The 12718-nt window shown below is 47.0% G+C and overlaps 1 protein-coding gene across 1 annotated transcript; it reads right to left on the minus strand.

Moving 5' to 3' along the window:
- Nucleotides 1-155: 155 nt before the first annotated feature.
- Nucleotides 156-2898, minus strand: lacc1 (laccase domain containing 1). Its single transcript, XM_022757162.1, has 5 exons — nt 2258-2898; nt 1291-1469; nt 1043-1208; nt 736-961; nt 156-511 (listed from the first exon to the last, which is right to left on the minus strand). The coding sequence occupies exons 1-5, from the start codon at nt 2739-2741 to the stop codon at nt 325-327; spliced, it is 1242 nt and encodes a 413-aa protein (XP_022612883.1). The 5' UTR covers nt 2742-2898; the 3' UTR covers nt 156-324.
- Between the last annotated feature and the right edge of the window lie 9820 nt (nt 2899-12718).

Consider the following 12718-nt stretch of genomic DNA (forward strand, 5'->3'; position numbering starts at 1 on the left):
CTGATCTTAATTGGTCTGTTAAATAAAATCCACTCAGCTGGAACTTTAACGGCACCGTTAGAGTGTGTTTGGCTCTAATATTAACATGCTTTTAAACAGTGGAACACTAAGTACTAATTGTGCAACGTGCTGTAGAGATTTCACATCATTAGAGGTTGAATTAAATATCTCACTTTAATGGAGAATTTGATTATAAAATAAAAGGCATTTCTTTTCTCTGTGTCCAGACTCAGTTAAAAAAGTCAAAATGACTAATGTCTAATAATATCCAGATAATCCGTCCTCTGGTATCTGAGACTAACGTCCCTCCTGCTGGAGGTCAGGTCAGGTCTGCTCTGCCGTCTCTTTGATCCACAGGAAGCCGACCTGGGTGCCGAAGTTGGGTCCATCTCTGACGTGGGAGAAGAAGAGTTCGGGGTGACAGGAAGTGCAGGGCGTCACAGAGGGCCGGTCCGTCACCGTGTCATCGTGGATGTGTTCAGGCAGGATCCCGCCTTTCTGGAGGAGGATTCTGGGGCAGGAATTTGATGTAATTAGATGATTAACACACCTTTACACTGACTATAAACTGGTCTGCTTTAACACCACCTCAGTCCCAGAGACTCAGAGACTCAAACAGTCCTTTTGGGATCTGTACCCAGCGTTGAACAGGTGGGAAAGTGAAACTCATTAGGATTCAAGTAAAACCTGAAAACAGCGAGCCCTTTGTGTTTACTCCGCCCTCCTGGTCTGTACCTGTTGGCGAGGCGGATGTCGACATGTGGTCTGACGGACTCTGGGTCGGGGACACAGTCCGGGTGGATGCTGATGAAGCCCCGCGCCTCCTCTCTTTCCCTGGTGAAGCAGCACGCCCCCACCGATGGTCCCACCGCCACCACGATGTCGCTCACCTTGCACCCGAACTCTGTTACCATGGCCTCCACCGTCGCCATAGCAACCCCCATCAGGGTTCCTCTCCAACCTGAGGACGAGTAGAAAAAGTGATCAGGGAGAACGGAGGATCCTGAACATCTCTAACATCACAAACGACTGAAACATCCACCTGCGTGAGCCGCGCCGATGACCTTTGACACCGGATCAGCAAACAGGATCGGCATGCAGTCGGCTCCCGGAGCGGCTACAACCACCCCGGTCTGATCGGTTACTATCCCGTCGTAGCTCTCGGGCTCAGCTTTCCCCAGAACCCACACGTCGCTGCCGTGGTTCACCTGCAGGAAACAAGAGGATTCACACGTCTGCACCAAGTCTACGGCCTCATTCAGGACGACTCGCGCACAGTCCTTCCAGTACCTTGACCAGGTGAAGTGGCTTGGGGTGAAACCCGGCATGGAGGGCCAGTCGGCGTCTGTTCTCCGCCACCACGGCCCCGGGGTCCCGCCTCCCTCTGCTGCTGAACAGATTCATGGAGGACAGCGTCGGGGCGTAGGACACACCGCCTGAACGAGTACTGAAGCCGTGACCGAAACAGTCTGACAGAGACACAGAGAGAAGGATGTTTCACACAGTCACACCGATATCCATTCAACTAGAATCACCTCCTCACGGTCGTATCCCTCCGCCACTCAGACTAGTTCAAGGCTAACCTGTTTATCCAGAGTCAGAGAAGATATTAACCATTGGTGCGACTCTTGAGTCTTGAGTAATGGCTAAAAGGTGTTTTGTGAGGTCACCACGCCCGTGACCTTTGACCTTTGACCCCCAAAATCTAATAAATTCATCCATGAGTCCTGGTGAGTGTTTTTACCAGTTCCATCAAGGTGTTCTGAGATATCGTTTCTATAGATTTGATATATCATATTATACTGACAATATATTATTAAAATAAATGCAGCTTTGTGGAGAAAGAACAGGAGACTTACTCCATACGTACAGACTCTTACAAATGAAGTCACATGAGAAGAAAAGCATAATTAAACTGGGGTCTAGTTGAATGGAGTTTGGTGTGAGTTCCTCTGAGGCTCTAACACGTTGGTTGTACCTGAATGAGTTTCATAAAAGTTTGAAATAATAACATGAAAAACAGAAAAGCAGCAAATCCTGACATTTAGTTATTTATCATAATAAATCAATATTTTTGATAAATATTTCTTAATGTATGAATGGATGGAGTTTGGTATTGGCCTCATTATTCAGTTGTACTGGGTTTATAATTTACTAATTACTAATTATTACTAATAATAAAATATACAGTTTGGATTTGATCAGATTTGACATTTGATTTACTCCTAATATTCCTGTGTATTTTAATTAAACTGACCTGGGATCAGTGTTGACGTCAGCACCGTGACGTCTCCCTTCAGCGCAGGTAACTGCTGCAGAAACACGGACACTTCTTCTTGGACTCCTTCACCAGGTGAGCCCGTGTGGGCGGAGCCTGAGCAGCTCGGACAGGTGAGGTTGTCCACTGACCTCACTTTATAATCGAACGTGTACGCGGCTGTGAAAAGCAGCTGCTGGTACCGAACCAGAACCTCCCGGCCCTGCGGGGTCGTGAGAACCGTCACGGAGCTCAGGTCCCGCCGGTCCACGGTCTGCTTGAGGCGGTACAAACACTCCGCGGTGGAGTCCGAGTCCAGGACCTGAGCGCTCCTGCACGAGCTCAGAAACGGGTGGTTGTCCCGGTGACGCTTCCCGCTCAGCAGAAACACATGAGGTTCTGAAGCGGACTCCTCCAGCAGAGACGGGCCGGCGCAGGTCGGACAGCAGCCGTGAATCAGATCCAGCAGCACGGCCCGGGACATGTCGGACAGAGGACAGGTGAGAGGACAGGTGACGGAGGACACGGGACCGGTGAGGGTCCCGCTCTGTGACAGCTGTAATGAGCAGAAACTCCGGAGGACTCTGGCACTTCCTGTTTTGTGGCTCCGCAGCGTGGCCCCGCCCACACTGGAAACCCCTCACACACTGAGGAAACTCTCCTCTGATCGTTTCCGCCTCTTCTGCCGACGTCTGCACGAGGCTGCAGGTCAGTGACGTCACACTGAGTGTTCTGCACAAACACACGGACATGTATGAACTGAAGCAGCATGAAACAACATGACAGGAAGTACAATAACATTTCATAATAAAGTTACAAACGCATGCATGACTCATTTAAGCTAATACACGACTCAGTGGTTTAATGGATGAATTCATGTTTGTGTCTGAAGGTTTCATTAAAACACCTGAAGTTTTCTACTGAAGTGTGACACTGACTTCTCCTTAGCTGAGGGAGTTACTTAAGGCTGTTGAACAGAATCTTTTAAATTGTTTTCTTAGTTAAGGAAAACGTTAAGACATCTACTGTTTCCACGGAGACCGCTGATTTGCTGCCATTAGCACTTGTTGTGACATCACTTCTGGGAAACGACATTGAAGAAGTCGCTGCTCTCTTCCTCCTGTGGTTCAGAGTTCAGCAGGTCAGAGAGTTCGTTCAGTATCGGTTCAGCATTAAATCAGCAGATACTTGAACAGACGTAGGTTTGTGTTCTTCTCTCAAATGTGACTTTTCTCAGAGGAAAAAGTTCTTTACATTTGGAGTAAAATATCATTGGTTATAGAATAAATGACATTTTATATTTTACATTACAAACTCTTCTGCAGATTCATGCTCAGTTTAAATAATATGAATCTCAAACAATATATAAAGTAGTTAAAATTAGCTCCATCTCAGCTACAACAAGCTGCCTGTAAAACAATACGTTAGTACTAATGATTTATCCGTATGAAGGAACAGTCCTTTTACTTTTCATATTTCACAGTTTGGCAGCTCAGGTGCAACAAACAATGTTTTTATTTTTGGTGAATCTGTAGATTTTTTTAAATGATTAATTCTTAATTTTCTTTGTGTATAAAAATAATGAAATTAATTATATTAAGATATAAAACTCACAGATCAAAACCCAAAAATATTCAGTTTATAATGAAACAAAAATATATTTTTTGATTAAATAATTAATGATTATTAACATCGTCTGGATTTTGTTTCCACTTTATTTATTTTTTAATCTCATTGTGATCAAACCGCAAATTTACTTGGAGACAAATATGTTTGTTTGTTTTTTGTCCTAGAGACCTTGGCAGGAAGTCACCTGACTCAGTGACGCAGCTAAATGGAATGCAGCCCTGTTCAGTCTGATCAGCTCCACCTGTGCGTCTCCTGCTGTGGAAACATGAACATGCTTCCTTTGTGTTCCACTGTGTGTGAACAGGATTATACAGCCACATGAAGATGGACGATCCTCGGCACAGACGGATGTGGCTGAAAGTTCTGGGAAGAGCTGGTAAATGGACCTTGAGTTGAGAGGAAACTATATATATGGGTATATGGGTACCTGACAGTATAGATATATATAGTATGGAGATGCACATCACGGTCAGTAACAACTGTACTGTCGCTCACCCTGTCGTGTCATGTGACCTCTGTGTTCTGGGCTGAGAGAAAAAAAGTCACAAGGTTAAAAAGTTTGTGTCAAAATGTTAAAATAACAGGAAAAGTGAAATGTTCCTTTGACATTAACTGACACGAGAAAGTATGAAAACAGAAACATGGAGAGTGTCTGGAAAACATTATTAATACTAACACAAAATCTTTTCCATATTTCATCCACTTGGTCAAAGTTGAATAAACCGAGTTTTCTACAGTGACATTAAAGTCATTTATTAAATCAGTCCGCTCCTGAAAGGTCGAGCCTCAGGAAGAAACCAGCAGCTAGTGAAGGTTTGTTTTACAAGCTGAGATCAAAACACTGAAAACCAACAAGCTGAAAACATCATGTCTAATACATGTGTGTTTATATTGTACATGTCTGTAGGTTAATATATATCCAACACAAAGCCTGTCAACATGTGTTCATATATTTGAATATAAAAGATAAACATGCACATTAATGAATAACAATCATAAAATTAAACACTAACATAGACCGTGTGTGTGTGTGTGTGTGTGTGTGTGTCACACACCTGATGAACTGAGAATGGAGGAACTTCCCAGGGTTGTTGGTTGATGTCACATGACATTTCTACTGGTTGTACTTTTCTGATTGGCAGGAAGTGAAGCAGGAACAGAACAGTGTCTGACCTGTGTGTGTGTGTGTGTGTGTGTGTGTGTGTGCGTGTGTGTGTGTGTGTAGGTCGGAGCCAGTGACTCGTCAGGTTGATCAGATTTGTGGCTGATGTTTGTTTGGAACCAGATGTTCCTATGAACTCATGAGGATTATCTTCATGTAGCTGCTGCTGCTCAGACTGTTTGACCTCTGAACCACCAGCAGAGGACGCCAAACAGCCGGTCCACATGCGACCAGCTTCATCACAGTCCATGTGTCCTGAAGAGAAGACCACAGGACTGGTCCACTGTCCCCTCAGGCCTGAGACCTGAACCTCACAGACCTGACTGATGCTGCAGCAGCTCAGAACCATAGAAAGAGTGGGACAGCACTTCACGTTACCTTGACGGCGCCAAACAACTGGTGTTTGGGACTTTTTGATTCTGCTTTTTTTTTTATTCCCTCCCTTCATCTCGTGTATATTCATATTCATCATCATGTCATCACAGATACCTGCACACACTTCTGGCTGACGGTCTTTATATTCACATTCTTCTTTCTTGTAACGTCAACGTTCAGGTTCGTTCTTCTTCTCTCTTTTTCTTTTTCCCACTTATGACGATTGTTTAGTTTTTTTTCTGGTGACCTCATTAGCATAATCTCAGAGATATGGAGTGAGTCTTCTACAGTCAGTCTTCACACTGAGATTCCCTCTGATCCAACACAGACTCACTTATCTCTGCCTGAGAACTAGAACCACCTCCTGGTGGTCGTATCCCTCCGCCACTCAGACTAGTTCCAGGTTACATCCCTGTTTATCCAGAGTCTTGAGTAATGGCTAAAAAGTGTTTTGTGAGGTCACACTGACCTTGACCTTTGACCTTTAGCCACTAAAATCTAATGGGTTCCTCCCTGAGATGAAGAGACTGAATTTAACAGACCTGACACTGACTCTGTGGCGTTTCAGTCTGGTTGTAAGAACATGTTGAACAGTCTGTTTCCTGGTGTGTAACACTAATGTGATCATTCATCTCTTTGTATGATCAATAATCAATAATTCTAAATGTAGAATAAGTTCAACACGCCACAGTCTGTTTGTTCCATCAGAGCTGATGTGGAACCTGCCTCTTTATTCGGTGTGCACTGAACAATGTCGGTGCTGTGTCACAGTAAACTGACTCTGGATCTGTCTCAAAGCTGCCAGTGGCAAATCTCTACTACCTCCATTAGAGGGCGCCCTGGAGCCAATCAATCCACACAGATACATCAACATTACCTCTGTTCCATCTGGATCAGCCTCTGATGATCCATCACATCTTTACTGACGTCTGTGTCCCCACCTCTTCTGAACTCTCTGTTTCTGACGTTGTTTGTTGTTGTTGTTGTTGCTGTTGTTTGGTTTATTTACCTGTGAGCTGTTTGTTCAGCTGCTGGCAGACATGTTGTTTCCTGCAGCCTGAGTAATGACTGTCAGATCAGACTTTAACCACAAAGCTCCCGGAGTCTTTGTGTCATTTCGTTTTCGGCGTCTGGTGATGATGTAACTTCACAGGTCAAAGTCCTGCTCAGGCCACGGTGGTCGTAAACAAACAAACAAACAAACAAACAAACAAACAAAGTCCTTATGACAAATGTTCATCTCAGTTTCAGTTTCTTTTTGTTTTTCTAACTCCAGGTGAAATCATGTTTGTTTGTTTGTTTGTTTGTTTGTTTGTTTACAGTGAGTGAGGGACACAGTAGCTACAGTGATTGACAGCTGCTGTTAGCCTGTTAGCCGTGCTAACTCCTGCAGCTTCTGTTTACAACCCAGCCTTCGGCGTTTCCCGCCCCCTCCTGCTTCAGCAGAACACCGGACCGAGCTGATCCATCGCCAAACTATTGATGCTATTGATCGTCTTATTTTGAAAAAAACAAACAAACTGGATCCATCACATGTCAGCTCACATCCTGCCCAGACAGAAAAATTTAAAACCTCTGGCCCAGGTCTGGCCCACACACTTCCACATCTGGACAGATTCCAGCTGTTATCCTCCCGCTCTGATTTTCTGTGTGTGCCTGCCAGAACTGGTTCAGATGTGGAGATAGCATCTGACAGTCACGCCATATCTGGGCCAGAGTCGGACCATGGAACTGGGCGTATACTGGGCCGGAGGAAAACAGGCATGTGGGCCGAGTCTGGGCCGGAAAATAATAGTATCTACTGATGAGGCGTTCAATGACACATCTCACCGAAAATAAACTATCAATATCACTATTGATATCGATATCGGCGATTCTGGTATTGATTGATACCGGATCGAAATCACATCTCCTTGCCTTTAAACCACGCCCACCCTCTCTGTCTGTCTGTTTCTAATTTATTTTATATAATTAATATCATAATCCGGTTTCCCGCCTCTCTCTCTCCCAGGTTCCACCGGTCTGAGACCAGACCCGACCCTCGTGCACGGCGCTCTCTCTCTCTCCCTCTCTCTCTCTCTCTGTCGGTGACGCGCCCCCGGGTTCCGTCCTACCGGAGGCAGCGGCAGCGGCGCGGTGTCTGCTCGGTGAGATGCAGCAGAGCGCGGGAGAGGAGACTCACGGAGGAGCGGGATTTGTCCACTGAGGCCCAGGACCCGGAGCTGCTGTCGGATCCTTCCCGCGTCTGAACCGGTAAGAAGAAGAGCTCCGTGATGTGACCGTGTTGTCTGTGTGTTGCTCCCCGCTGATGACGCGCTCCTGTCAGCCGGAGCTGCGCCGCCATCACCCTCCATCCACGGAGGGGGACGGAGGGGGGCGAAGGTGGGGGGTGGGGGGCGAGCTGTGAGAGCGGGAATCATTTTCATGATGAGAGGGTGAAGTTGATGAGATGCTCGTGGCGGGAGAGTGAGTGTGTTCTGATGCAATAACCACACGATCCGCGGTGTTTACTGAAGCTCCGGAACAATGGTGCACGCGCTTTTGTTCAACAGTTTCCCGGTTAAAAGTGTCAGAACAATCAGGTCCAGGATCAGACCGGATCAGAGTCAGGCTGCTCTGACACCAGAGCCGGATCCATGAGGATCTCAGCTGTTTCCACTTCTGCTTCTGTAAAATCCTGAAGTGTGATCAGGTCTCAGCTGTGTGTGTGTGTGTGTGTGTGTGTGTGTGCGTGTGTGTGTGTGTGTGTGTGTGTGTGTGTGTGTGTGGGTGGGGGGGGGGGGTCCCAGATCCAGATCCGGATCCAGATCTCCTCAGACTGATGGTCCCTGTGAGTCTGGATCTGTCTGATGGAGGAGGAGGAGGGTGGAGGATGATGGTTTGCTGGAGGAGAGGATGTCCTTGGTATCCCGTCACCTTGACGACCCCTCAGCACCAGACAGAGCCTGTTTGTCAGAGTCAGACTCCCATCATGCACCTGCTGCAACCTTCTGTCACACACACACACACACACACACACACACACACACACACACACACACACTTCCTGTTTATCCTTCACACGAGACACACACACACCTCAGCAGTGACATGCAGCAGCGTGGCCTCCAGGATGGTGATCAGGTTATGAAGGGGAAACACTGGGATGGATCAGATGAAACCAGGTTGTGTTTCATATTAAAGACTCTAAAAGCTGAACATGGACACTCAGACAAGAACAGGATAATACTAAGTCTAAACATTTTTAAAATTCTAGTTTAGTTTTATTTTACGTATTTGCTCAGAAGTGACAGTGAAATAATAAAAGAAATATAAATTGTGCAGAAAAAGGAAAGTGGCTCAGAGTCCTGCAGCTTTATTTCAACCCTTCGTTAAAACAGATGTCACGTAAACAAAACATTAGAGCAGAAAAAATATTATTCATAATAATAATAATAATAATATAATCAAGACATCTAAATGTTCCCATTAAAAAAAAAAAGATCAATAACAACCTGAATAAACACTAAATAACTTCAGTGGTCACGTTATAAATAACCCACATTATAAGAGCAGATCCTTTATTTTGATTAAATTAATGAAATTATCTGTTCAATAAAAGGAAGGATCGTGTCAGTGCAGCTTCACACTCGCTGTGTTCACAGTTACTGAGCAGTAACCTGGAGCGGCTCAAAATGTTCATGATGAAAATGTTCATATCAGTCGATCAATAATTATTGATGGTTTCTAATACAGACGGGGGGGGGGGGGGGGGGGGGGGGTGCTCTGCTTGGGCGTGTTCTCGTCTGGACGTACGTGTTGTTTGTACAGATGCGGCAGATGTTGGTGGAGACGGGCGACGTGTTTGATCCAGAGGATGGAGGTGATGGAGGTGATGATGAGTTTGTAGTTTTCCCGCTCTTTGTCAGGACGGTTTCCTGCAGTTTACACACACACACGTGTTCTGATGGTTTCTTCACCAGCTTTTCTCACTTCACGCTTCTGTTGTTGTTGTTGTTGTTGTTGTTGTTGTTGTTGTTGTTGTTGTTGTTGTTGTTGTTGTTGTTGTTGTTGCTGCTGCTGCTGCTGCGACCTGTTCAGTGATTGGCTGTTTGTCACCTGCATCACGCTACATTATCAAGCGATATGATTGGCTGAGCCGGGGGAGGGACGGCGTGTATTTCACCTCACTACAGTTTCATCGTTCAGGTTTACAAGAAATGAAACACAGTGTGTTCAACATCTGTATCTTCAATGATGTGACCAGTGGGCGGGGTCTATCCAAGTCCTGGGGTGTGATTGGTTGAGTCAGAGGTGGAGCTGATGTTAAATATGGATGTAGTAACTTCTTGAGGAGAACTTCAACCTGTTAAAACAGATTCTATTATTTAGAAATGAGTTTTCTGCCGGCGACGTTTTAACCTGCGACGGTGACAAGAAGCTTCTTCCTGAGGAGCGGGAACAGGTGTGTCCAGGTGTGTCTCGTGTTCATTCACACACAGTGACTCTCACTCTGATGTGCAGTGACGCTGCAGCGGCCGCCACGGTCCGGTCCAGTATCTGATCTGGTTGTTTCAGCTGATCCTGATCCTCTTCCTGATTGGCCTGTGGACAGAGTGAGAGACAATGGGCCCCTGTGTCAGAGCAGGGCCCCCAGACAGAAGGAAAGACACTTCCTACAGAGGCTCTGGTCTCTGGGCCCCGTGACCCCGTGACCCTGTGACCCCTGGGCCCTGGTACAGTGATCCATGACGACACTGAGACATTATAACGATAAATTCCTGGTTTGTCTCCAGCTGTTTATGAAACATGATGGATTCAGATTCTCAGTCTGAGTCTGAGCTGCTGTTCAACAGACTCATAAACATGAAGCTCTTAGTAACTGGTCGCCACGGTGACGTCCTGAGGAGCAGACTTAGTAACATCATCAGCAGCAGCTGCTGTTTCTACTACGACTGTTATTGTGAACATGTTTGTCATGATGACATCCAGCCAGTCAGCTGTTGTTGTTGTCGTCGCACCATCACAGCTCCAGCTGTTTGTTCTGTTGCTACATGAGACCAGACATCTGTAAACCAGCGGCTCTTTGGCTCAGGTCAGTGAAGATGGAGGTTTAGGTTCTGACACCAGGACCTGAACCTGAACCTGAACCCAGAGCAGAACCATGAACCAGTTTAATGAAGCTGGGGTCCCGACAGGTGGAGGTTGTTGTGTGAGGTCAGATACTTCAGTCCTGAGACGTTCAGGATCAGCACGTTTAATCAACACTTCCTCACGGTTCTGATAGAAAACCTGATCCGGTCTCAGTCGTTCCTCCAGAACGTTGTTGACTTGTGTTGAGACGAGTTGTTTCCGGACGTTGGACCTGCCTCGTCCAGGCTTCGTAAAAACAGACGGAAACCGTGACGTTACTCACTACCGTGTTCATGGACGTGTGACCCGGTCCGGAGAGATCCAGTGGGGGAGCTGCAGGTTCAGACTCCTCCCACCGCTGATCGATTTCACATCAATCAACCAATCGATTGTTTCAGCTGTTCTCATAATCAATCAGGAGGCGGGGTTTCACTCAGGGCTGTCAGTGTGAGTGACAGGACAGACAGATGATAATAATGAGTGACAACACAGCAGTGATTCCCATGAGGCCGTGCAAACACAGACGCCACTCAGCACCAACAAGCAGCTTCTCCATCGTCTGCAGGCGACTCTTACATCACGAGCTGACACCATGGTGTGACTGCCGAGCGTCAGCACCAGAGTCACTGCAGCTGATTTTGACACCGCTCCTCCCGCCGAGGGCTGAGGCTGAGGGTGAGGGGGGGTCAGAGCGGCCGCAGGAGCCGCCGGGCCTCCTGCGGGCCTGCGTGGTCGTCGGGGAGAAGAGGCCGGGTCCTCATCAGTCCTCAGGCGTCCTTCCTGTTGTCTTTGTTTCCTGCAGCTCATTACAGCGCGTGGCAGCAGCAGCCTGTTAGCCGCTGTTAGCTGCTGTAATGCGATTATCCGTCCTCTTCATGTCTTTCTGCAGATTCTGCCGAGCCGCCGCACAAAACGTTAATTGACCCCACGCTGCAGCGCTCAGTGGGGACGACTGTCGCTAATTGTGCTGGTATTTTGAGATACGGTGGGAGCATTAGGCTGTTCCACCACCACAGGAAGTATTCACCAGAGATGTGTGTGTGTGTGTGTGTGTGTGTGTGTGTGTGTGTGTGTTTTCATCACACTGTGAGGACCCAGACCTGAATCCACCTCATGTTGTGGGGACCGGAGAGATGCTCTCTGCTCGGGTGTAGGTGAGAATCAGGGGACGGGTTGTTTTATGAAACCAGAACCACCTCCTCGTGGTCGTATCCCTCCGCCACACAGACTAGTTCCAGCTCACATCCTGTTTATCAGAGAGAATATTAAACATTTGTGTGAAATTTTTGTCAAAATTGCTTTGTGAAGTCTTGAGTTTTGTGAGGTCACTGTGACCTTGACCTTTGACCTTTGACCACCAAAATCTAATGAGTTCATCCTTGAGTCCAGGTTAATGTTTGAGCCAAATTTGAAGAAGTTCTGTCGAGGTGTTTCTGAGATATCGTGTCCACGAGGATGAGATGGACGGACGACCTGAAAACAAAATGGCGGCCGCTCTGAGGAATAAAAACAAACAGATGAATTAAATCTGAACATTCTGAACATGTTCAAAATTATATAATAGATATATAGAGTATTACAGCCCCTCCCCCACACACAAGGAGAAACAGACTCACTAATTGAAAACAGGAAACAGACGTGTTGTCCTGGCGATGGTCGAAGTGTCAGGACTCGTGACCACGAGGCACAGGAATGGAAACGGCTCCCAGCGGATTGGAAGTGGTCAAACAAAACTGAGACGGTGACATCACACCATCAGGTTGGCGTTCAGGCCCAAAGTGAGTGTGTGTGATCCCTGCAGCTCATCATCAAGCAGCTGTTGCAGCGCAGCCTGACGGGCTGCGACTGCAGAGTGTGACCCACAGAAATAACCTGTGAAAATGAAGCGCTCCTCCTCCTCCTTCACGTGCGGCTCACGTTAATGTTTGGAGCGGTGAGGAACGTGCTGTCGTCTCCGCACGGCTGCTAAACTAAAGGAAACTCTTCATTCCAGGTGGTCATGTGCTGCGCCTTGTGTGGGGGCGTGTCCAGGCTGCAGGGGCGTGTCCAGGCTGCAGGTGGGCAGCCTGGAAGTATTGACGTCCGGAGGAGCAGGAAGTAATGTCCGGACCCCCAGCGAGGCGTTTCATATGGAGGAGAACATTGTGTGTTTCCCTCTGGCTGAGCCGTGGTCCTGTGACTGT

The sequence above is a fragment of the Seriola dumerili genome, unplaced genomic scaffold (genome assembly GCF_002260705.1).
Source record: "Seriola dumerili isolate Sdu_G_001 unplaced genomic scaffold, Sdu_1.0 BDQW01000266.1, whole genome shotgun sequence".
Taxonomy (NCBI): Eukaryota; Metazoa; Chordata; class Actinopteri; order Carangiformes; family Carangidae; genus Seriola; species Seriola dumerili.